Source organism: Raphanus sativus, chromosome 8 (assembly GCF_000801105.2).
Source record: "Raphanus sativus cultivar WK10039 chromosome 8, ASM80110v3, whole genome shotgun sequence".
In the NCBI taxonomy this organism is placed as follows: Eukaryota; Viridiplantae; Streptophyta; class Magnoliopsida; order Brassicales; family Brassicaceae; genus Raphanus; species Raphanus sativus.
This window is the reverse complement of record NC_079518.1, coordinates 6,732,031-6,754,961: the sequence shown is the minus strand read 5'-3', so window position 1 is coordinate 6,754,961 and position 22,931 is coordinate 6,732,031. Positions and strand designations below refer to the sequence as shown.

At 38.6% G+C, this 22,931-nt stretch overlaps 5 protein-coding genes and 1 pseudogene across 10 annotated transcripts; 4 read left to right on the top strand and 2 right to left on the bottom strand.

Moving 5' to 3' along the window:
- Positions 1–334: 334 nt before the first annotated feature.
- LOC130499163 (phosphatidylinositol/phosphatidylcholine transfer protein SFH2-like) lies at positions 335–3,133 on the top strand (annotated as a pseudogene).
- Positions 3,134–3,291: 158 nt separating this feature from the next.
- LOC108822685 (phosphatidylinositol/phosphatidylcholine transfer protein SFH6) lies at positions 3,292–6,596 on the bottom strand. 2 transcript variants are annotated; one of them, XM_018595826.2, is made up of 9 exons: positions 6,338–6,596; positions 5,057–5,910; positions 4,934–4,983; positions 4,758–4,857; positions 4,439–4,654; positions 4,191–4,329; positions 3,763–4,115; positions 3,589–3,663; positions 3,292–3,499 (listed from the first exon to the last, which is right to left on the bottom strand). In XM_018595826.2, the coding sequence occupies exons 1-9, from the start codon at positions 6,369–6,371 to the stop codon at positions 3,464–3,466; spliced, it is 1,857 nt and encodes a 618-aa protein (XP_018451328.1). In that variant the 5' UTR covers positions 6,372–6,596; the 3' UTR covers positions 3,292–3,463. The 2 variants fall into 2 exon arrangements, with proteins under 2 accessions (XP_018451328.1, XP_018451329.1); XM_018595827.2 differs by having other exon boundaries at positions 3,292–3,496.
- A 1,247-nt stretch (positions 6,597–7,843) lies between these two features.
- On the bottom strand, positions 7,844–11,485 carry LOC130494480 (uncharacterized). 3 transcript variants are annotated; one of them, XM_056993120.1, is made up of 14 exons: positions 11,247–11,485; positions 10,873–10,964; positions 10,605–10,772; positions 10,438–10,520; positions 10,139–10,345; positions 9,966–10,041; positions 9,651–9,871; positions 9,334–9,559; positions 9,131–9,225; positions 8,983–9,029; positions 8,680–8,878; positions 8,415–8,574; positions 8,166–8,308; positions 7,844–8,077 (listed from the first exon to the last, which is right to left on the bottom strand). In XM_056993120.1, the coding sequence occupies exons 2-14, from the start codon at positions 10,910–10,912 to the stop codon at positions 7,937–7,939; spliced, it is 1,806 nt and encodes a 601-aa protein (XP_056849100.1). In that variant the 5' UTR covers positions 10,913–10,964; positions 11,247–11,485; the 3' UTR covers positions 7,844–7,936. The 3 variants fall into 3 exon arrangements, with proteins under 3 accessions (XP_056849100.1, XP_056849102.1, XP_056849101.1); XM_056993122.1 differs by having other exon boundaries at positions 10,139–10,297; XM_056993121.1 differs by having other exon boundaries at positions 10,873–10,933.
- Positions 11,486–11,985: 500 nt separating this feature from the next.
- Positions 11,986–14,469, top strand: LOC108822449 (uncharacterized). The gene is made up of 5 exons (XM_056993124.1): positions 11,986–12,164; positions 12,407–12,775; positions 12,978–13,024; positions 13,114–14,068; positions 14,147–14,469. Exons 2-4 carry the CDS (start codon positions 12,493–12,495, stop codon positions 14,062–14,064), a joined length of 1,281 nt encoding a protein of 426 aa, XP_056849104.1. The 5' UTR covers positions 11,986–12,164; positions 12,407–12,492; the 3' UTR covers positions 14,065–14,068; positions 14,147–14,469.
- A 448-nt stretch (positions 14,470–14,917) lies between these two features.
- On the top strand, positions 14,918–22,065 carry LOC108834826 (bifunctional phosphatase IMPL2, chloroplastic). 3 transcript variants are annotated; one of them, XR_008937781.1, is made up of 11 exons: positions 14,918–15,318; positions 15,629–15,707; positions 15,933–16,027; positions 16,121–16,170; positions 16,391–16,515; positions 16,678–16,744; positions 16,940–17,029; positions 17,109–17,220; positions 17,344–17,427; positions 21,245–21,317; positions 21,664–22,065. XR_008937781.1 is itself a non-coding variant. In XM_018608149.2 (10 exons), exons 1-9 carry the CDS (start codon positions 14,964–14,966, stop codon positions 17,412–17,414), a joined length of 1,044 nt encoding a protein of 347 aa, XP_018463651.2. In that variant the 5' UTR covers positions 14,918–14,963; the 3' UTR covers positions 17,415–17,427; positions 21,664–22,065. The 3 variants fall into 3 exon arrangements, 2 of the variants coding, with proteins under 2 accessions (XP_018463651.2, XP_056848467.1); XM_018608149.2 differs by lacking the exon at positions 21,245–21,317; XM_056992487.1 differs by lacking the exons at positions 21,245–21,317; positions 21,664–22,065 and adding an exon at positions 17,973–18,082.
- On the top strand, positions 17,412–20,821 carry LOC130498841 (probable receptor-like protein kinase At4g39110). The gene has a single exon (XM_056992486.1). It carries the CDS (start codon positions 17,870–17,872, stop codon positions 20,501–20,503), a length of 2,634 nt encoding a protein of 877 aa, XP_056848466.1. The 5' UTR covers positions 17,412–17,869; the 3' UTR covers positions 20,504–20,821.
- Positions 22,066–22,931: the final 866 nt, after the last annotated feature.

Here is a 22,931-nt window from a genome sequence, read left to right as displayed (position 1 = left end):
TTCTTCTTTCTCATCTAAACCTTTTGAATCTCAAGCTTCTTGAATCAAATTTCGAAACATATAATACATATTTTCCTTCGATTTTCAGTCTCTAATCACCACAAAACGTGAGATAGTTTTTGGTTTATATTAATCCTCTTTTTTGTGCAACTGGTTTATATTAATCCTCATAAGCTTAGAAAGATTGTTTTTTGTAATGTTTGGGATGAACGTAACATATGCTAAATGAGTTTCTTTTCCTTTCTTTCACCGTTTTGATCGTAAGCCATCAACGTAACAGAGTTTATATATATTATTTTATTAAACTGCTATTGATTCAACCGGAACTTTAGTCATGACTGAAACAATGGTTGAGATCTCAGAAGATGACAAGAGATTGACAAAGCTCTGTTCTCTAAAGAGAGGCAATAAATGCGACGAACAAGTTTAAGCACTCAATGACCAAGAGAGGTCGAGAAGGCATAGCCGTGTGAGGTGCGTCTCAATCGTCGACGAAATCGATACAGAGGAGTTGCGACAGGTTGATGCTTTCCGTCAGCTCTTATTTATGAGGAGCTGCTTCCTTCGAAACACGATGATCATCACATGATGCTTAGGTTCTTGAGGGCAAGAAAGTTCGATATCGAAAAGGCCAAGCAAATGTGGTCCGATTATGCTTAACTGGAGGAAAGACTATGGCGCAGACACCATCATGGAGGTAACGCCTGTCTTTTCTCTACTCTCTCGTTTTGTGTCTTTCTTCTCTAAAGTGTGTCTATCTTTCTATTGTTCAAGGACTTTGATTTTCAAGAGATCGATGAAGTGGTTAAGTTTATCCACAAGGGTATCATGGTGTTGACAAGAGAAGGAAGACCTGTCTACATCGAGAGGCTAGGCCAAGTTGATGCCACGAAGCTGATGAAAGTGACCACAATCGATAGGTACGTGAAGTACCACGTGAAAGAGTTTGAGAAGACTTTCAACGTCAAGTTCCCTGCTTGTTCTATTGCTGCTAGAGACACATTGATCAAGCACAACGATCTTGGATGTTCAAGGCGTGGTATGTGCTTAAAATAAGGCTATATATATATTTATATATATATATATATATATATAATCTCTGTAAGGTGGTTTCTTTAATTGTTTTTTTTTCATTTGAGGGGCTTAATAATTTCAACAAAGCTGCAAAGGATCTTCTCCAGAGTATTCAGAAAATCGACAACGATAACTACCCTGAGGTTCATTTTTGTGCCTTTTTTTCTTCTTCTTCTAGAAGTGACTAATGGTTTTTGATACATAATCATGACTTCTTTGTGTTTGTATTTCATTGTAGACTCTGAACCGTATGTTCATCATAATGCTGGTTATTGGGTTTAGGCTTGTGTGGAATGGAGTGAAATTTTTCCTTGACCAAAAACTACCGCCAAGATTCATGTAAGCTTTCCTTTTCACTTGAATGATTTCTTAAGACTCTACTTTGTGTTTTTCTTCTTCTTCTATAAATTAGTTAAATAAAAACAAATTATTTATGTTGATTAATGGCAGGTTCTTGGTAACAAATACCAAAGCAAACTGCTGGAGATCATTGACGCCAAGTGAGAACTTGATAACTCTTTTACATGTGACCTTTGAAACTTTTGCTTTATCAAATTAAAGAAACTCTATTCTACTCATTGTATGTTTTTAGTGAACTGCCTGAGTTCTTGGGTGGTAAGTGCACATGCGCAGACAAAGGTGGATGTATGCGTTCAGACAAAGGTCCATGGAACGACCCCGACATCTTCAAGGTAGTTCTAGAGAACCAAAACATTTTTATAAAACGAAAAACAGATGAATTATTCGTTTAAAAAAAAAAAAACTAATTCGTTTTAAATATATTGCAATACATCTTCTGACTCATCATATATATAAAACAACAGTTGGTTCAGAACGGTGAAGGTAGATGCCCGAGGAAGAGCTTGTCAGGGATCGAGGAAAAGACCATTACAGTCTCTATGAACGTAACAGAGGTATTTTTTTTGAAATTTTTTCTCAGATATGGTTTGATAATTTTCGGTATCTAACCTTTTTTTAATATATAAAAACCTCTTTGAAATAACTCGTAGAAACGCGAACCATTCGAACCAGAAGAGACTTACAAGAAGAACTCTGCTGCGGAGGAGAATGAGAAGTTCATCGACAAGACCGTGGATATTGGTGCTTATCATCCTACAGAGCTTCAAAAGGCCAAGAATATTGTTGTTCCCGACGAGCCTAAAGGTTTTCAAGTGTTTCGGTTTAGCTTAAACCGGGTTTCGGTTACAACTTTGATTAAACCGGTGAAACTTTTGAAATTTTTTTAGATTTGTTGCAACCGGCTGTGGTGGAGAGGAAAGGGTACTTATACGGTGGAGTGATGGCGTTGCTGATGGGGATAGTGGGAGTGATGAGGCTAAGCAAGAACACGCCGAGGAAGCTCACAGCGGCGTATGTTGTGTACCCGGAGGGAGTGACGGTAATGCCGACGCAGGAGTATATGGCGATGGTCAAGAAGATGACGGATCTCGAGGAGAAATGCAAATCCATGGATGCTGCTCAGGCTGCTATTTCTATGGAGAGGGAGAAGGTTCTTGACGCTGCGCTTCGTCGTGTTGAACAGCTCGAGCTTCAGTTGTCTGAAACCAAGAAGGTGTGAAGAAAGCTCTCTCTCTCTCCCCCTCATTACTTTCTTGTTCTGTTTTGTAAAAATTGCTCTGTTTTTTAGGCGCTAGACGAGACGATGACGAGGCAACATGAGATAATGGCTTACATCGAGAAGAAAAAGAAGAAGAAGAGAAAGGTAACATATTAATCACACCTTAAGAATATTACATACTCTTTTAATTGCTTTATAAATAATGATCTACTTTTTTTTCTTTTGAATTTTCAGTTCTGTTTTTTCTGAAAGACTCCTTCAGCCTCCTAAACTACATTTCCGTTTTCTACAAAATGGATTACTGGAGAAGATATATATATAATGACGAAGTCTTGATTTGCATTGTTGTTGTTCAAAGAGACTCCAATCTCCCTTTTTGTGTAATTGTTTCTCTTTAAAAATTAATAATATTTTTTCTTGTTAAACTTATAATATTTTTTCAAAAAAAATAAACTTATAAAAACCAACTTGTCATCTTCATCATTAGGCCTTCACTTCAAATAGTTTGTTTTTTGATTAGTTTGGTTCCACACAAATATTACTGAATTAACTCAAAAAAAGTTTGTTCTGGTTTGGTTCAGGTCATTTCAGTTTTTAACACTTAGAAAGACCAACTTGTCATCATCATCATCATAAAAGAGAAAGAACTCACCTCTCTTTAAATTAATTCGAACATAAAATGAGACGAAAACGTGTTTTTGTTTTTTTAATGAAACACTTGTTCTTCTGTTCCTCATCTTTATAAACGAAAATCTACAAAGGAAGAGAGAAAAAGAGAAGGCAGATACATAGATATAGACGCTTCTTCTTTTAAAAACAGAACATGTGCTTCCTCTTCTTCTTCTTCTACAAACAAAAAACAAATTGATGATGAGAATAGGGGGGGTTGCCATAACAGACAGAATATGAATGAATTAACATTCAAAAGAACCGACCTGGGACTGAGCAAACTCTTGACGATCAATGTAAGCCAGTAATTCTTCTTGCCTCATCAGAGCTTCATATAGAGCCTGTCTCTCCCAAAACAAGAAACCGTTTTTTAGACAACACGTTTGAGGAGGTTCTAGTTTCGTTTGAACATGGTATATAGGGTAATTCAATTTTTTTACCTTTTTCGTGGCTATGAGCTCGGCTTCAAGCGCGTCTACGCGGCAAACAGCTGCGTTAAGCAGTTCTTCTTTCTCGGAAGGCATCTCATTCGGCTTTGCCTGCAGCGCTCCTATTTTCTCCTCAAGTTCCGTTAATTTCTTCAGCACCGAATTCAGAAGCTCAGCTTCCTCCTCTCTAGCGGCAGTGTTTCCTTCTATTTGCGGCGGAGCAGGAAGCTGCTGCTTGGTCACAACACGGTCTGATAGTGTGCGGAAGAATGTGAGAATCGCCATCACAATCGCCATGAAAAATACAAAGACACGAGCACTGAAACTCTCATGCTCCTTTGGGACATTTGTAGTAACAAGAACTCCTGCCAAAAGAAACTCAATTGTTTGATGCCAAAACTGGAACCTTTCTTTTCACTTAAAAATCATACGAAAGTTACCTTTGGATTGAACCCTGTTGATGGTGGTGGGTTTAACCTTCCAGGTGGCGTCAACAGCTTTGTCAACCATTGGAACATACTCGTCATAACCTGCCAAACTACCGGCAAAGCTCGTTTCACCAGAGCCGCCAACCTTTGCCTGCAATAGCAAGATTCAGTAACCACAGAACTAGCAAAAGTAATCTCTACAAAAACTACATAAGAAGAAGATAGAGAGAGAGAAAGTGCCTTTTTAAAAAAATCAATACCTCTTCGCGAACAGGGGTCAAGCGGAGATGAGAATAACTCTTTACCGCCTTTGGAGACGCAACGACATCTTCAGCTTCAGAACCTGATTCTGCTGTCGAAGTGTCGCTTCCCTTTATCCATGGATAAGATGGCTTTGCATACGCAATGACTTTCCCCTCGCTGTTCAGAACTTTCACCACCTGCTTCGCTCGGTGAGCTCCCCCGTGTAGAACCATCTGTACAAGTCATAATAACAACCCATTTGTTTCATTAACTTGAAATTATAAATAAACATATGATTAATATGAAAAGCTTGGAAGTGTGTAACAAGTAAGTAACCTTCAAAATATCAGGATTTTTCCAAGGCCCTTTATCAGAAAGCATACAACCTCCCTGATCAGCGCAAGTACATGTACCACCCAAAAACTCAGGCAACTCGCTGTAACCAAAATGAAAAGATAACATTACAATGTAACCAAAAAAAAAAAACACAAAAAAGAATCAAAGTTACATACCTGGAATCGATAACCTCTAGCAATTTGCTCTGATACTTGTATCCAAGCACCTAACATCACAATACAAAACAGTTCAAGATTAAATACCAGAAGCCTCCTTTAAAATGTAGTTTAACAACTTACATGAATCTTAGAAGTTGTTTTTGGGTCAAGGAAGGTCTTGAGAGTGCTCCACAGTATGCGGAACCCGGCTCCCGCATTGATGATAAACATCTGGTGGAGAGTCTCAGGATAGTTATCTCCATCAATCTTCTGCAACCGAGTCACAAGCTCCCTCGCAGACTTGCTAAAATTCTTAAGCCCCACTCCCTGCACGTCCAAAATCGTCGTGCTCGAGTCGATATGCTTCTTGGCAGCGATCGTGCATGCGGGGAACTTGATCATAAAACTCCTCTCGAACTCCTTGACGTGATACCTAAGGTACCTATCGACCGTCGTGACCTGCATCAGCTTGTTGGGATCAACTTTCCCGAGCCTCTCGATATACACGGGCCTCCCTTCTTTATCCACGCTGTGGTAACCGTGCGGGTAGTATCTCAAGACGTCGTCGATCTCCTCGAACTCGAAGTCGTGGATGATCGTGTCGGTGCCGAACTCTTTCCTCCACTGGATCATATCAGCCCACATTGCTCTTGCTTTCTCCACGTCGAACTTCCTCGCTTTCAAGAACCGGAGCATCATGTGGTAGTCGTCGTGTTTGGAAGGGAGGAGCTCCTCCATGACCAAAGATTGTCTGAACTCGTCGACGGCTTGAAGCTCCTCGACGTCGCGGACGTCTTCGATGGAGACTGAGCTGACTCGGCCTCCTCCTTCGTTTTTGCGCCGCTTCTTCTTCTTGAGCGAGTGTTTGAACTTGGTGGAGGCGTTGATGGCCTTCTTCTTCAAGGAGCCGATTCGCGTCCTCCTCTCGTCTTCTGAGATCTCGAAGTCGGACTTTCGCTCTTTCTTCTCGTCGCTGCTTAACAGTCCCTCGAAACCTGATCAAAAGTATCGATTTTTAATTTTTTTTTTTTAAATTTCATCAAAAAAACAAACAAACAGCTGATTTCTAGAAACTGAGATTTGTAAACAGCATAACACTAATTACCCAGAAACGAAATTACATTTATTCGATCCTAATCAGTGAAACTCTAGGAAGCAAATCGACAACAACAAACAGCTAAAATTAATCTAATTTATGAAAATTGAGGCTTCTAAACAGTAAAGGCCTAAATACACAGAAACGAAATCACATTATTTCGATCCTAATCAGTGAAACCCTAGAAACCAAATCGACAACAACAAACAGCTGAAATCAACCTACTTTCTTAAAATTGAGGCTCTTAAGCAGCATAATCCTAAATACCCAGAAACGAATTTACATTAGTGAAAAGCAAATCGACAGATCTGATTACACACACTTACATGGTATTGCGAATCGATCAACAGGACCTGACATCTGAAAGATTCCTTTACACTAACTGAAGAAGCAACAAAAAAACAAACTCTGGCTCGAATGGCTGATCCACGAATCAATCCACCAACCCTAATCTTGCCGAATCTAATCTTCCTCTCCCATTAACTAAGAGAAACCCCTCAAGTTTCGCAAAAAAAAAAAAGAGAAGGAAAACAAAATTTCAGAGGTAAAAGTGGAGAGTATAATTCGGACCAACCCTCTGGACTATTTCTTTTTTGCTTTTATGTTTCTTTAATTTCTTTCTAGAAAAAGAAAATAAAAAAAAAATCTAATTTTTTATTGACCTGACACCTCTGTTATTTACACTCGCTTCCTATTGTGAACCCCATACTTTTCTTTGCCCCTTCCTGTTCTCTTATTAAGGATTAAATCTTCAAATCCATACTTCAATTGGATATTTAGTTAATTATCTTTGGATTTGAATTAAATATCTTAAAACTAAAATATTGTATATCAGATTTGTTTCAAAATATATATTCTTTTCTTAGTTTAATTTTTTTTTGTCTGACTTCTAATTTTTAAGATTATAAATTCAATAATTATTACTTTAAAAATTAGTTGTGGCTGAATAATATGCATGGCTTGAAGATTATGTACCACCCAACAACAAGTCAACAACATATTTGGTTGAAGGTTCCGTAGGTTGGGGCATTAAATGTAGAAACCGTGGTTAATTCTGTCAGAAATTTTAGTATGTGGGTTGAAAATAAATGTTGGCATAAGACTGGGGCGTGCTTATAAATTAATAAAAAAATATAGGCGTGAAGAAGCAGTAGAACAAGAGATTCGCTTTTTGTCACCAGCCGACGAAGATCTGCGGTCGTTAACGACTTTACGTGAAAATTTTAACAGGTCTACCTTCAGTAGGCTGTAACGTCGTAATCAGGGAAGCACACTGTATACAATGTTACAAAAGAATTAAAGAAAAAATATCAGTGAGAATTTCGCCGACAAAACGGAGCAGTACACGATGAGTCAACAGTCCTTGGCCACTTGTTGTCGGATTTTTAATTGTTTTCCCCCAAAATATTCCTTAACTAATACAACTGCTTGTCTAAACGTGACGGATTAAGCATAAACTTATAGTACTCCCTCTCCCTCTGTTCCTAAATATAAGATGTTTAGGTAAAAACACATATATTAAGACAAAATCACTTTTTATCTAGAAAACAGAGTTAGACTCTAAATTAATGGTATTCAACCAATTATAAAATAGATTGTTAAATATGATTGGTCACACAGTTTTTAATAAAGTAAAAGTTATCTAGAAAAGTGAAAACATCTTATATATTGGAACATCAAAATTCTTTAAAACATCCTACATTTAGGAACGGAGGGAAGTCAGATGTTTGTTAAAAAAAAATTAAGAAGTCAGATGTTCAAATTCGAAAAATGGAAATTATATAATGATTTTTTTTTACATTAGACGTGTATTCTCATATGCTAAAACAAACTTTGATAAAAAAATTTGATCTAAATCGAAAAGAATACTAAATATTATTATTGTGTTCTAGTATGAGAGCAAGACTGATCTGTTTATAAAATCATTACATTTCACTTTTATAAGAATTCCAAAAATCATCATCATCTCCCTCGTTATCGTCACATTCATCTCCACCGTCTGATTCCTTAACTCCAGTTACTCCATCACCAGCTCGCTCAGTCTCCTCAGTCTTCGTCGGTTCCTCCTACACACACACAAAACGACATCGTTTGACCTTTAGTTAATTAACAGATTTTGGCGGCAACTTGAAGAAAAATATAACGAATGCTTACATTCTCTGGACCATCAGTAGTTGTCTCTGCCTCTTCTCCAGCTTCTTCTCCTTCTCCTTCTTCCTCTTCCTCCTCTTCTCCTTCCTTTTTAGCCGCAGCTTCTTCCTCAAGGTCCTTAAGCACATTATGATAAAGAGAAAGATCTGCATGAAGAAGAAAAACACACAAAACTTGCTAAGTTCTTCCATGACTCAACCTAGAAACTAAAAATTGAGTAAGATATAGAGACAGAAAGAAAGGATCTCTCACCTTTCGATCGAGTTGATAAAGCATCATCAAGCTTCAATGGATTCTTGCGTTCTTCCAACTTGAATTTGAGTTTGATTTGATGATGCGTTCTTTTAGGTCTTTCAGGAGACCGAAACAGTCGTTGCACCATCAATAGATTGCTCCCAAACTGTTGAATTCCCTAAACCAAAAACAAAAAAAAAGAAAGATCTTATAGTGATTATTATGAACAAATAAACAATATCTTGCCATTTAAAACAATCAGTGTGGTCAAGTTTATTTTTACCTCATAGAAGAGTTGTGTATCTTGTTTTGACCATCGAGTTCTGGGAGTCTTGTTCATGTACGAATGATAGTTAACCGGTGAGTCCGGTTTAACTACGTAAGTTTCTTGATTTTCTCCCTCCTCCATACCAAACTCGTCTTCCACTTCTGCGTCGAAGCCTTGTGAATAATAATTGTTAAATTCCGATGCCTGTGTATTACTGCGCATAACACGGAAGTCCGTTAGATAAAGAAAAAAAACATTCTGATATAATCATTCATCACCTACTTTCAATCTTCTCTGAGATGAATATAGTGTTAGTACCTTTCTTGGGTCGGCGGCACAACAGGAGCTCCCTTTGCTTCTTTTTTCTGTATGTTAACATCAAGGAAAGCTTAGGATCCAAGCAAACACAGATACAGCCACACAGCTCAGACGAGACTATAAATAAATAAAGAGTGGTTCTTCTTACCTCCAACTTTTCTCTGTATTGAACAAGGCGAATCATATCTTTAATAGGCAGCTTTGGGATTTGATCATCCGGGGTCTCAAGTAATTCCTTCTCCACTAAACCGCCAAAAAAAAGAAAAAGAAAATGAAAACAGTTGGTCAGATGCTAAGATGATAAGTTTCAGTTGATGAAAGAGAATCATTATGTTTAACAGCTAAGTGTACATGTTCTGTTTTTCTGCCGACGACTTGAATGCTTGAACTTCTTCTTCTTCTCAGGTTCTTCTTCACTAGTAGTGGTTTTCTTCTTTCGAACTCTCTTCTTTTTCCCCTTTTTGTCAGTTGTACATGGTTCCGCTTCATTAGACTGTGGTTCTCCTTCTCCCATAACTGTATCATTATTACTAGTAGGTGGGACAACATGATGTTCTTGTTCCAATACGCCAGGAGCCTGATGATCAAAAAATTAAAAACCAGAACCAATCAAAAAAAAAAAAAAAACATATAACTTAACACAGTAAGAAGAGCAAAATATTTTTTACCGTTTCTCTTGGGACTTCAGGAATATTATGTTCTTCTTGATGATCTCCATGAGATGTAGAATCGGTGTTGAATTCACCGTTTCTTGATTCCTCATTGACCATAAACTCAGACTGGTTAGCTGCATCCATTGTATCATCAACAGAGTAATGAGACTCTGGTTCTTCTTCAATCACAGTGTCGAGCAATCTAGGCTTTGGTTGGAACTTTCCAGTATGTTGCTCTAACACAAGTACACCATTATAAATTCAGTTACTAGATATATTTAAAGATAATCAAAAGCATATGGATGCATATATTCAGTGCTTAAAGATTACCATAAGCACTGGTCATGCCTTCCTCCTGTACAATATCAAGAGTTTCCATGTTCCAATGACATTCTTCTCCTTCTTCCTGTGTCAACATTAAAAACTTTGCAAAATCAGTTTTGTATTTAAAGTAAAAGAAAGTGAAACACCGGCTTAGAAAAAAGAGCATCCACCACACATACCCCTGTTTGCATCCTTTGAGTTTCAGCATTAATAAGTTCATCCGTTTCATGAGTAACAAAATCTCTAAACGTTGCAGAATCTTGTCTTCTAGGGTCATCAGGACATGCAGGTGCCGCCGCCTCTGTGCCATCCTCGCATCTTTTTCCCTCCGAATTTACCTTAGTACAAGCACGAAGAACAGAAACTCCTGAGAATACATCTAAATTCTGAAAAGAAACAAACGAAGCTTTCCATAAGCATATACACTACTAAAGGCAATTTCAAAAGGTAGAAAGAAGGAAAAAAAAAACACTTTTACCTCTTTAGATATAGTTCCCATGGTGGATTGACTAATGGTTCCACGACCATCAGGGACAACAATAGTCTCAGAAGTTGAAACATCTGCAAAAAAACAGAATCACACATCTTAAAAATATATTTGTGACAACATATAAAACACAAGTTAATTGAGGGAAGAAACAAAACTGGTGGGATAAGTTGATGATGATGAATCTTTGCTTTGTGTGGAGAGTACTGTCTCCTTGGCAGCAGCATCAGAAGAGAGTGTTGTTGTCTGTTGTGAGGTTGAGACAGAGACTTGCTTCTTCTTGGGTTGTGGTCTCCCTTTCGGCTTAAACCTTGCACCGGCCCTAGCTATTAAATCCAAAACTCCATATGTTCTCAGCCAAATCAATCAAAAGTAAAGAAACTAATCAAAAGTGAAGAGAGAAAAATAATAATCCAAAAACTATACCTGTAGGTGCAGCAGGTTCATCATCGAAGTCTAAATCCATTTAATGTTTGAATTTGTCTTTCTACAAATACTCAACAAAGTGTCACCTTCCTCTTCAATACAATACACAAACACATAATAAGCAAATCAAGAAGAATGTTGTTTTATCTCAATTAGATATTCAGAACATCAACAAAGAAACAATGTGACTTAAACAAAGCTTTGAAATTACAACATAATTCTATAGAAAATTCATGTTACCATTGAAAAAATTAGATTCTAATTTCAAGTCTCTGTAAAACGGTCGCAAGCATATAAAATCAATCAAAGCAAACTCTTTAACGAGTGAACAAAAACTGAAACTTTTTTAGCGGAGAATCAGAAACTAGCCATACCTAATAAAACCACGAAACGATCCGGTTGAATCTAGACCATTGATGCAGTCGCTGGGGTTTACGCTACTCGGAGTCGGTACACTGGCTTCAGAGATGGAGAGAGAGAGAGGATTGGCCGTGAATGGTCTGCGTCTAATATCGGCTAGGTTAAATAAAAATTATTGATTGTTATAAAAGATCGTGCGGGCTAGTGGTCATTGATTGCTCTATTTAGAGTTCGGTTTTGACCTAGTGTTAGGGTTCGATTCTTCATCACCTCACAAATCCCCCTTAAATACTTATTCTGTTATTAATTTGAGCCCGTAGTGGGCCGCTTGCTGGGCTTAAATAGTGAGTGATTCAGTTGTTCAAGATTTTGTAACCTAAGGGCCCAAATCATTCCTTAATATAATGTGAAGAGATGGTTTCGGCTTTATATTCCCTTTCTTCGGTGAATCTTTTACTTCCGTGTTGGCTTCACAAAACTCCATGTCGCGTATCCTGTAAGATACTGAGACTGTGACATGGTTTTATATTTCGATATAAATTAGCCCCTCGAATATTATAAAAGTTGCAAATTAGGAATTTATAATAGTTTTTTTTATAAACGGTCCCATATAACGACGTCACTTCGAAAAGTTGCCGGTTCATTATTCGTCCGCCCCTCCCTATTTTTGTCCTCTAACGTGACGTGGCACAACTCACCGTAAGTCACTTGGATTCCGCTAACTCTGACGGCGTCACAACACCACAAGCCATTTAACGGCGTGAAATAAGCCGTCAGAAAAGACTCGTATTTCGTCTCTTTCCCTCTCCCGAAGGGAACAAAGCATCGCAGTGTATTCCCCTCTCCCTTTCTCACTCTAACAGACCCGTCGCTCTCTCTCTCCCTCTCTCTCTTCGTCTTCTCCGGCCACGGTTAAGGACTTTCGGGAGCAGGTTCACTATACCCAAAATCTTAGCATCTGTTTGATTGTTGTTTTTTTATATTTTTTTAGGGCTTAGGTTTCTATTTTGGGTAACCTGAACATGGCTTGCATATTTTCTGGCCGTTAATCTCGGATCTGTTTAATTTACTAAGTTCTTTGTGTTTCTGAATTTTAATCTCGGATTCGCTTACTAGTCATGGCTGTTCTGTATTTAATTCCTGAATTTTGTTGTTATTTATTTTTGTGGTTTAGGGTTGTAGCAAGAAGCGGGACTTGTTGTGCTCACGTTTCATTCGCTGCATAGTGCTTTATTAGTACTAGTTGTGAGTTGTCAGATAATGGGGAATGCGTGTTGTGTAGCTCCTCGTGACAAAATGGTCCTCCTGCCTAACTCATCAGCCGCTGCTGCTGAGAGGAGGCATTCTCCTAGTTGGAGTTTCCGCTGGGATAATCATAACAGAGGCCGTGTAGCTGGTGAAGATACCTCTCTTAGTTGGTTGTCTGATGGGTTTAGTCGTAACGATGTCTCTGACATCAAATCTGATTTTGTATCATCTCAAGGCTGCTCCCCTTTGGACAGCTTTCGTACCCATACGTTGCAGAAATCTCCTCCTGCCTCAGGTAAAAAAAAACATTCAGCTTGTTTTGTTTAGTATCTTTTTTTTCTTTCTCTTGGAACTTGTTAAATCATGTGTCTCTTTGAGTCATGATGAGCATAAGAAAGACGTGGCTGTGTTTATTGATAGGACTTTGTCTGCTTGCTTTCTTGGCTTTCCTATGCATCTGTTTTATCAATAATAATCTTACATGAATATTGTTTCAGATCTTTCTTTTCCAAGAAATTCTTCAATGGGTACAGTCTTCGAGCAGGTAAAAAGCTTGTTTTACCACTAGTTGACTTTTCACTTTTACATTTGTTGATGCAACCTCTCTTTTACGTTTCTATCTCTCTCACACAGAAAGAAAAGGATTCAACAGAATCTGCAGCACCTTCATACCCATCTCCTGCACAATTATCTCTTTCACTTGCTTCACAACCATCTTCCTTCCCAACGTCACCACTTTCGACCCAGAGCTACTACCACCCTGCAAGTTCATCGACACAGCGTCCTCCTCGTATATCCAAGCAAGTCTCAGATGGTCAGATCTGTGGAATGAACTCACTAAGCAGAAGCTCAGCAACTGAAGAAGAGAGACAGGGAACTCCTTTGAGAGATGAGTCTTCTCATAGTGGACCATCTGAAGGTTGGTCACTGCAAGCCTTTTCTGAAATGATGTCATCTTCTCGCAGCACCGACCCTTTGTCTTATGATAATGACTGCTTTGGGCTTGAACCTGACAAGATGGTCCATCATGCCAACCGAATGTCCAATCATCATCAGCAGCAAACCTGTGGTGCCTGCTCTAGACCCTTGTCAGAGAAATCGTTGTGGAGCAGCCAAAAGATCTTTATGACCAACGAGCTCTCTGTGTCTGCAGTTTTAGCCTGTGGGCATGTGTATCATGGTGAGTGTTTAGAGCAGATGACGCCAGAAATCGATAAATTCGACCCTTCGTGCCCAATCTGCACTCTGGGTGAGAAGAAAACGGCAAAGCTGTCGGAGAAAGCGCTGAGAGTGGAGATGGATTTGAAAGCTAGGCACAACAAAAGACTCAGAAACCGAGTTTTGGACAGTGGTTTTGATTGCGATGATCTTGTAACGTTTGATGATGACAACCACAGGGTAGAGGCAGCAGCAGCAGCAGCAGGCAAGAGCCCTAAACTGGTCTCAAGTTCTAGCGTCAAGAGCTATTTCGCAAAGCCTTTCTTGGCTCGACATTTCTCATTTGGGTACAGAGATAACAGTACTAAAGATAATCTTCCTGTCAAAAAGAAAGGCTTCTTTTGGACCAACTCCAGCAAAATATGAACTTGTAAGTTGCTCTCCCTCTCTGTAGCTCAAAGACTCAAAATCTGTAATTAAGAGACTGGTCATGTTTGTGTTGTTGCAGATTCTGCGTTGCTCTCTACTGTCCGAGGGGATAGAACTCAACAGACACGGACACAGTTACCATTCAGTTAAGACAGGCTATTCGTTGTTACACACTTTCCTCATTGGCTTTTCTTTTTTAATTGGTTCCTAAACTGTCACACATGTAAAGTTACAAAATTTAGAATACAAAGGTTGGAGATAAAAACAACATTGGATCATTTAGCGTATAAATTAATCTGGCTGTGTGCATAGATAAGGATTTAAACACCGAAAGCAAAGCTATTGTATATGGTTTGTATTTACATCTACAAGCTTCGCCTCAATCAAACTTATTTCTGTAAATATTGATTTGTTTCATTGCTGTATATATTAACATCGGTTTATCATTTCTCAACTACAAAAATCATTAAACAAACAAAGAAGCTATATGGTCAAAATAGAAATATTATTTGCCGGGAGTTCATACAAGTCCATTGGTTGTCAATAAAATTCTCAAAAAGTTAGTAATAGAAAAAAAATGTTTCAGATATTCGTGCAAAAGTATCACCACTAGCACAAACTATTCATACCCATTAAGCTAAGTTTGTATTATTATTTTGTTCTAATCAAACATTTGTTGCATCTGTATAGTTGGGTAATCTATATTCCTCCACAGTAGGAAGTGGGAAAATTAGGTACATGTCCGGTTCGGTTAGTGGAATACCGAACCGGACAGAGCTTTCCCAATCCGAAACTCGATCCAACGGATGAGATTGAATAATCTTCCATCTCTATTTTTAAAACCCACTCACTCACTCGTCCATCGCTGCTTCCCTCAGTTACCTCTCTCATTGCAAATGTTAGCTCAGTCGCACTTCCTCTGCAAGTCCTTCTCTCTGATCCCGCCGCCGTCTCCGGTGGTGCTGCGGTCTGCGACTCGCTCTCTTCGTCTCTCTTCTTCCAATAGCAGTCGACTATCCTTTCCATCGTCTTCCTTGAGCGCTGCTGTTTCGATCTCCCGCGGCCAGATCTCCCTGGCAATGGCTTCGAACTCGAAACGGACTGACGCACGCGACGATTCCTCTTCGGAACCGATCGCCACCGATCTGGATCGATTCGCCGCCGTGGCGAATGAACTGGCCGACGCTTCCGGCGAGGTCATCAGGAAGTACTTCCGGAAGAAATTCGATATTGTGGAAAAAGATGATATGAGTAAGTCTTTTGGTGATATACAATGGAGAGCTCTGCTCAGAATGGTGACCTAGTTGACTTATAGTTTGGGTACTATCGAGTAAGAGATATATGGTGGAGTCATTGGCGTGATTTAGTGTTAGTTGAACTTATCGCAATTTCTTAGTCCGCGAAGGTACCTTAGAACTGATAGTGAAGTCAAATGTTTGGTAGATTAAGCTATGAACATCCTTTTATATTATATATATATATATATATATATATATATCACTGAACTAAAGTATCTAGAACCTTTTCTGATATGTTTTTGTTTTGTTTGGATCATATGTAGGTCCTGTTACTATAGCTGATCAGATGGCTGAAGAGGCCATGGTGTCTATTATTTTCCACAACTTCCCTTCTCATGCTATGTGAGTGTACCCCTTGAACAGTTTTTTTTTTCACTTGATAAATTTACTCTGTTCCTTTTTTCTCTATGATACAAAGTGATTCACGAGAGATTTACTTCTTCTTCTTTTTTTCCTCCATCCAAGATAAAGACACATTTTGATTGCTCTCTTTCCTTGAGCTTAGGTAATGAATGCGTAAGACATATGCGCATCTTTTATTCACATTTAAATTCTGAAAAACTGTAGATACGGTGAGGAGAAGGGCTGGAGATGCAAAGAAGAATCTGCTGACTATGTTTGGGTTTTGGACCCAATCGACGGAACTAAGAGCTTTATCACAGGTGCTGCACTCACTCCTTGTTCTAATTTTTGTCATTTTTACTGTCTTATCAAGAGTTTGAGGATTTGATTGTGCTATCAATTGCTTTTTTCAGGGAAGCCTGTGTTTGGTACGTTAATAGCTCTGCTATACAAAGGCAAACCGGTAAGACACCAGACTCTCTGTTATTGTTTGCAAGCTTCCCATGTTTTTGGTATGCATTATAAGAACATCCGAATGACCAGACTGGGAATTCACATTGCCTAGGATATTATCTGTTTTGTTGTGTTAATAATACAGGAGTTTTAAGCATGCTAAAATTTTGACAACAATTAAGAACTTGTATGATTCTTAGCTAACTAACTGACCTTGTTCTCTCTTTTAGATTCTAGGTCTAATTGATCAGCCTATTCTGAAAGAGAGATGGATAGGAATGAGTGGAAGAAGAACTAAATTAAATGGGGAGAATATCTCAACGCGATCTTGCCCGAAACTGTCACAAGCATATTTGTAAGTTTCCTGTTCACTGAGCCGTACTAGTGTTACTTCTGTAGTTAGCTTTTTTAAGAAGTAGCCTAAAAATATATGTGGTGTCTTTTTGGCTTTGTGTAATCAAGAAGGCAACTATAATTCTCATGACTTTTCTATCTTCTCATATTTTTGACTGTCCAGATACACCACTAGCCCACATCTTTTCGCTGGAGAGGCAGAAAAGGCATTTGCTAGAGTTAGAGATAAGGTCCTTATCTTTTCGCTTCCTCGGTTTAACATAGTACTGGCAAATGAAACCTATTTCAAACAGGCTTATGAGAATTTGAATTGCTGCAGAATAACACATCTCACAATAATCAATATCTCGAACTGAGTTTCTTATCCTGTTATAATTTAAAGCGAATGTCCTTCTCGTCTGGCTTGACAAATTTTGTTATAACAGGTAAAGATGCCATTATACGGCTGTGATTGTTATGCTTATGCTCTCCTGGCTTCTGGATTTGTCGATCTTGTTATTGAATCTGGTCTAAAGGTAAAACTTCTCCTTCGGAATGACTTGTGTTATTATTATTCACATCATACTGATTGAATTTAATTTAATTATTCACCAGCCATATGATTTCCTAGCTTTGGTACCTGTAATAGAAGGGGCTGGAGGTACCATAACCGATTGGAATGGTAACCCACCTCTTTGGGAAGCTTCATCCAGTGCCGTTGCTACAAGTACGTTCAATACTCCAAAAATACTCTGTTTCTTTCCTTCAATCACAGCTCATCGAAACAAAAGATCATGCAACTCCTGAATGCCGAACTAAACATCTCCATCTACTTTTTCATTTGTCACAGGCTTTAATGTAGTCGCAGCAGGAGATTCAGACATTCATCAGCAAGCATTGGAGTCACTTGAGTGGCACTGAAAAGCTTTCACTGGTACGTTGTTTACTCCACTTAATGTTTCTTTATCACTTTCTTGCTTCTGGACGATCATTAGGGACTACTTTGTTCCTTGTTTGATAAAAGAACTTATAGTGAGGTTATATAATCTGGTTTGAGTTTTAATTCTAGTTTTATGTTCCTTAAAATAGGAAACCATAATTCATTTATTTTTGGTGTTGTGTGTGTCTGAACTGTCTGGATAACAGAATTAGCAATTTGCTAAAAATAAACCATTGAATATCATTGATCCTCCATCAAATTACGGCATACTCTAAAAACTGGCCACACATATAACAACTAACCTTTTTCTCTCTTTCATGACCCTTTTCTCCCTCTTTTCTTCAACCACAAGCTATCTAACGAACTCCCTCATTCCTTCTTATCTTTGTTCTTCCTCATCCCTCTCTCTTCTCTCTCTCCTTCCCACCCAGGAGGGATGAAGATAAGAAAGAAACCAAACACATGCACGATTCCCATCTTTGATTTTTCAACAAAGCTTTCCATGCCTCTCTTCTTGGCTGTTCTCCTCTTCCTCTCAGGCCTTGATGTGTCTACGGTAGCTGCCGCCGTGGGACCTGCTACGGGTTTTAAACCGGCAGATGATATTCTCATTGATTGTGGAAGCAAATCGTCATCCAAAACCCCTGATGGAAGAGTCTTTAAGAGTGACCAAGAGACGGTCCAATACATAGAAGCCAAGGATGATATTCAGGTCTCGGCCCCACCTTCAGACAAGGTCGCTTCTCCTATCTACCTAACTGCAAGGATCTTCCGTGACGAAGCCACCTACAAGTTCCATCTGACCCGGCCTGGTTGGCATTGGGTTCGCCTCCATTTCTTGGCCTTCCCTAATGACAAGTTTGATCTCCAACAAGCAACTTTTTCCGTTATGACCGAGAAATATGTGTTGCTTCATAACTTCAAAATCAGTAACAACAACAATGATAGTCAAGCTGTTCTCGAGAAGGAGTACCTCGTTAACATAACAGATGCACAGTTCTCCCTCAGGTTCAGGCCTATGAAAAGCTCTGCAGCGTTCATCAACGCTATTGAAGTTGTCTCAGCTCCGGACGAACTGATCTCTGATTCCGGCACAGCCCTTTTCCCGGTGAACGGTTTCTCTGGTCTCTCTGACTACGCTTACCAATCCGTTTACAGAGTCAATGTTGGTGGTCCTTTGATCGTGCCACAGAATGACACATTAGGAAGAACCTGGATTCCAGATAAGGAGTTTTTGAAAGAAGAGAACATGGCTAAGGACGTCAAGACAACCACTTCAGCAATCAAGTATCCTCCGGGAGTTACACCTTTGATTGCTCCACAGACAGTTTACGCAACAGCTGCGGAAATGGCTGATTCTCACACCATAGCTCCTAATTTCAACATTAGCTGGAACTTCCCCTCGAACCCTTCGTTTAACTACTTCATCCGTCTTCATTTCTGTGACATCGTTAGCAAGTCTCTCAATGACTTGTACTTCAATGTGTACATTAACGGGAAGACTGCTATTTCTGGTCTGGATTTGTCCACTGTCGCAGGCGATCTCGCAACTCCTTACTACAAAGACATTATTGTGAACGCGACGCTTATGACCCCTGAGCTCCAAGTTCAGATTAGTCCCATGGGAGAAGATACAGGTACTCCGAACGCAATCTTAAATGGAGTCGAGGTCTTGAAGATGAGCAACTCTGTGAACAGCCTTGACGGAGAGTTTGGAGTTGATGGTAGAACCACTGGCATGGGGAAACATGGTATGGTTGCGACCGCGGGGTTTGTGATGATGTTTGGAGCTTTCATTGGCCTTGGAGCCATGGTTTACAGGTGGAAGAAGAGGCCACAAGATTGGCAGAAGAGAAACAGTTTCTCCTCTTGGTTGCTACCGATACACGCTGGTGACACTACTTTCATGACAAGCAAAGGTGGTTCTCAAAAATCCAACTTCTACAACTCAACCATGGGACTCGGCCGCTACTTTTCTCTTTCAGAGCTTCAAGATGCCACAAATAATTTCGAAGCATCTCAGATCATCGGTGTTGGAGGATTCGGTAATGTCTATATTGCAACACTCGACGATGGAACCAAAGTTGCTGTCAAGAGAGGTAACCCACAGTCTGAACAAGGAATCACTGAGTTTGAGACGGAGATCCAGATGCTTTCTAAGCTCAGACACAGACACTTGGTCTCCTTGATTGGTTACTGTGATGAAAACTCAGAGATGATCCTAGTCTACGAGTTCATGTCCAATGGTCCATTCAGGGATCATTTATACGGAAAGAACCTTGCTCCACTAACATGGAAACAACGACTTGAGATCTGTATCGGTTCTGCACGTGGGCTTCACTATTTGCACACAGGGACAGCACAAGGGATCATCCACCGTGACGTCAAATCAACCAACATTCTTCTCGATGATGCTTTAGTTGCCAAGGTCGCTGACTTTGGTCTTTCTAAAGATGTAGCCTTTGGACAAAACCATGTCAGCACGGCCGTGAAAGGAAGTTTCGGGTATCTAGACCCTGAATACTTTAGAAGACAACAACTTACCGATAAGTCCGATGTTTATTCCTTTGGTGTCGTTCTACTAGAAGCTCTATGCGCAAGACCAGCCATCAACCCTCAGCTACCAAGAGAACAGGTTAACTTAGCTGAATGGGCAATGCAGTGGAAACGAAAAGGACTACTCGAAAAGATCATTGATCCTCATTTGGCTGGCACAATAAACCCTGAATCAATGAAGAAGTTTGCGGAAGCTGCAGAGAAATGTTTGGAAGATTACGGTGTTGATAGACCAACGATGGGAGATGTTCTGTGGAACTTGGAATACGCTCTTCAGCTTCAAGAGGCATTCACTCAAGGCAAAGCCGAAGAGACTGAGATCGATAAGCCAGTAGTGACCCCTGGCTCCGTTCTGCCGACTCCAGTCACCCCCTCAGCTACCACCAACGAAGAGGTTATTGTGCCAGTTGCTTCTAAAGTGGAAGAGAAGGATGGCGCAGCCGAGGCTCAGACTGTGGACGAACACTCTGGAACAGCTATGTTTACTCAGTTTGCTAATCTTAACGGAAGATAAAACTAACTGACAAATAATTCATCTAAAAGAAAAGAAAAACGAATCTGATTGCATTAACAGTAATTGAATAGAAAATGACTTTCTAAGGCAATATGTTTGTTTTGTTTTTATGTTTATGTGGTGGTCGGGGAGACTTGTGTGATATTTTATATTTTTGGTGTGTATTATGTCAAATTTATCATCTTTTTTTATTGTATGAATTGTAATCTGTGGGTGGATATGTTTACTACTAAATGCGCTGATGCATTTATCTACTTATCCTCCTTTATTGTAGCTGTTAATCTTAGATTGCAAATACAAGAACTTCACATTGAAACTTCAGTGTATGTGATGAATCTCTCAATAACATTTATACCATTGTACACAGAGAAAGTAAACGGTGCTCTCTTCGTTATTGGTTTTATGCTCTGTACATCATTCCTCAGGCTAAGGATTAGGGTAACTTTTAGATTTTTTTTTGCCAATGAACTCCTCTCTAAGATGATGTGTAAACTAGTTAATAATGTGTTTCTCCTCCTGAAGTTTTAAAAATATAAATTGATTGGTGACTGATTCTCTAATTTTGTTGTCGCATTTCAATCTTGATTCAGTGGAATTAGTGTTTTGGTCTACAACTGATGTTAGATAATGGTCACATGAACAGTTTCTTTCTTTAGATGGGCTACGTTTGTAATCTCTAATCATTGTAGAAACCCTGCAATTGAAACGTTTGGATATTAATCTCTTCGCAAGTGTTTGTAGGAGAGGAAGTATAGGTGAGAAAAGATTAGGGTCAGTCACAGATTGTGGAAAAAAATCAGAGAACCATGAAAGGGTAAATATAATTTCAAAACCAGAAATAGAAACCATTTCCTTCAATTAAGCAATGTGTTCTCTTTTTTTCTCTTTCCTTTTCCTTCGGCTCAGCTATATAAATGAATAGCTTCAACTTTTGTTCTTGTATATTGTTTTTGTTATCTCTCTCTCCCTCTCTCTATTATATCTGTAAACTATGGAAAACATAAGTGGGTTGATGGCTTTTGACATGGGAGAGCTAAGAAACAATCTTCCCGAAAAGTACATCCTGAAAAAATGATCTCATTGATTATGTTTCTTGTTTAAACTAATAGATTCATGGATTATTGCTTAATTTTTGGATCTGTGAATGGTTTGGAAAACAGGAGAGGATTGTCAAGGTTCTACTCAGGGAAAGCAAGATCATTTGTTTGTATCTTTGATGTTAAATGCCTTGAAGATCTCAAGAAACCAACCCAACTTCTTGATTTTGATGATGATGATGATGCGTACACGAAGAGGAAGAAGAAGAATAAGCAATCATCTTCATCTTCATTTTCTGCTGCTGTCAACAGCAATGTTAACTATCAAAACTACCCTTGTCGTAGAGTTTCTAGTAGCACACATTGTTCCTCACCTTGTGTTAGTGCTTAGATTAAAAAGAAAACGGGTTCTCAATTTATCACAAACCTTCATCAATACGTTATACAGTATTAACATCCCGTTCACAATCAATTTTGAGTTTTTTTCCTTTAAAATGTTTTGGTGCTTCTTTGCACCATATTGTAGATTCGTTCCATTTTGTCATATTTATTTAGGACAGAGTATTTGTAACTCTTTAATGTAAAAAGAAATGTAAGTATTCGCATAGAAAATGTACAAGTGAATAAAAAGCGAAATGTATATAGAAAATTAAATAATGATGAAGAATTATGTGGAAAAGACTACAAAGCATTGTTTTCTTTTTTGGGGCAACAAAGCATTGTTAAATTTGAGTTTGTTATATGTTATTTCTTTAATCAAAGGTATTTAATATTTAAGAGATAAAGTCAAGACAAGTTGTAATCGTAACTCTGCTTGCGTGGCTTGTTATACATGATTCACGAGACTGGTAGTTGGTAAAGGCGCGCACAAAACATGCGCTTCAACTAAAAAGCTGACGTGGCCAATTAACAATCTGACACATTCTCTCTACCCCATCACTCCCTTGCTTTTCCGCATATTCACGATATTGCCATTCTTCTCCCAACCGGTTTAGATCTTATTAATCAACTGAGCGATTTTCATATTTCAAAACAAAAATGAACTAAAATAAAAAGAAACCAAAAACCGAATAAATATTAATTATATTTAATTTTCAAAATAACTAAACTGTTCAAAATATTATATGACCAGAAACCCCAAAAATGAATTACCAAAATACATATATTTTATTTCAAAGATTTAGAATTATCTGATTTATCCAAATTTTATTCAAAAATCTATAAAAAAATAATAACATAATTAAATTTTCAAAATTTTAACCTTTTATAAACTAACCAAAAAACCATAACTATTTTAATTAGTTATCATTCTTTTTACGAACTAAAGTGAAAACTAAAATAAAACGGAAATCGAACTAAAATTTCTCAATATTCGAAACAATCATACAAAA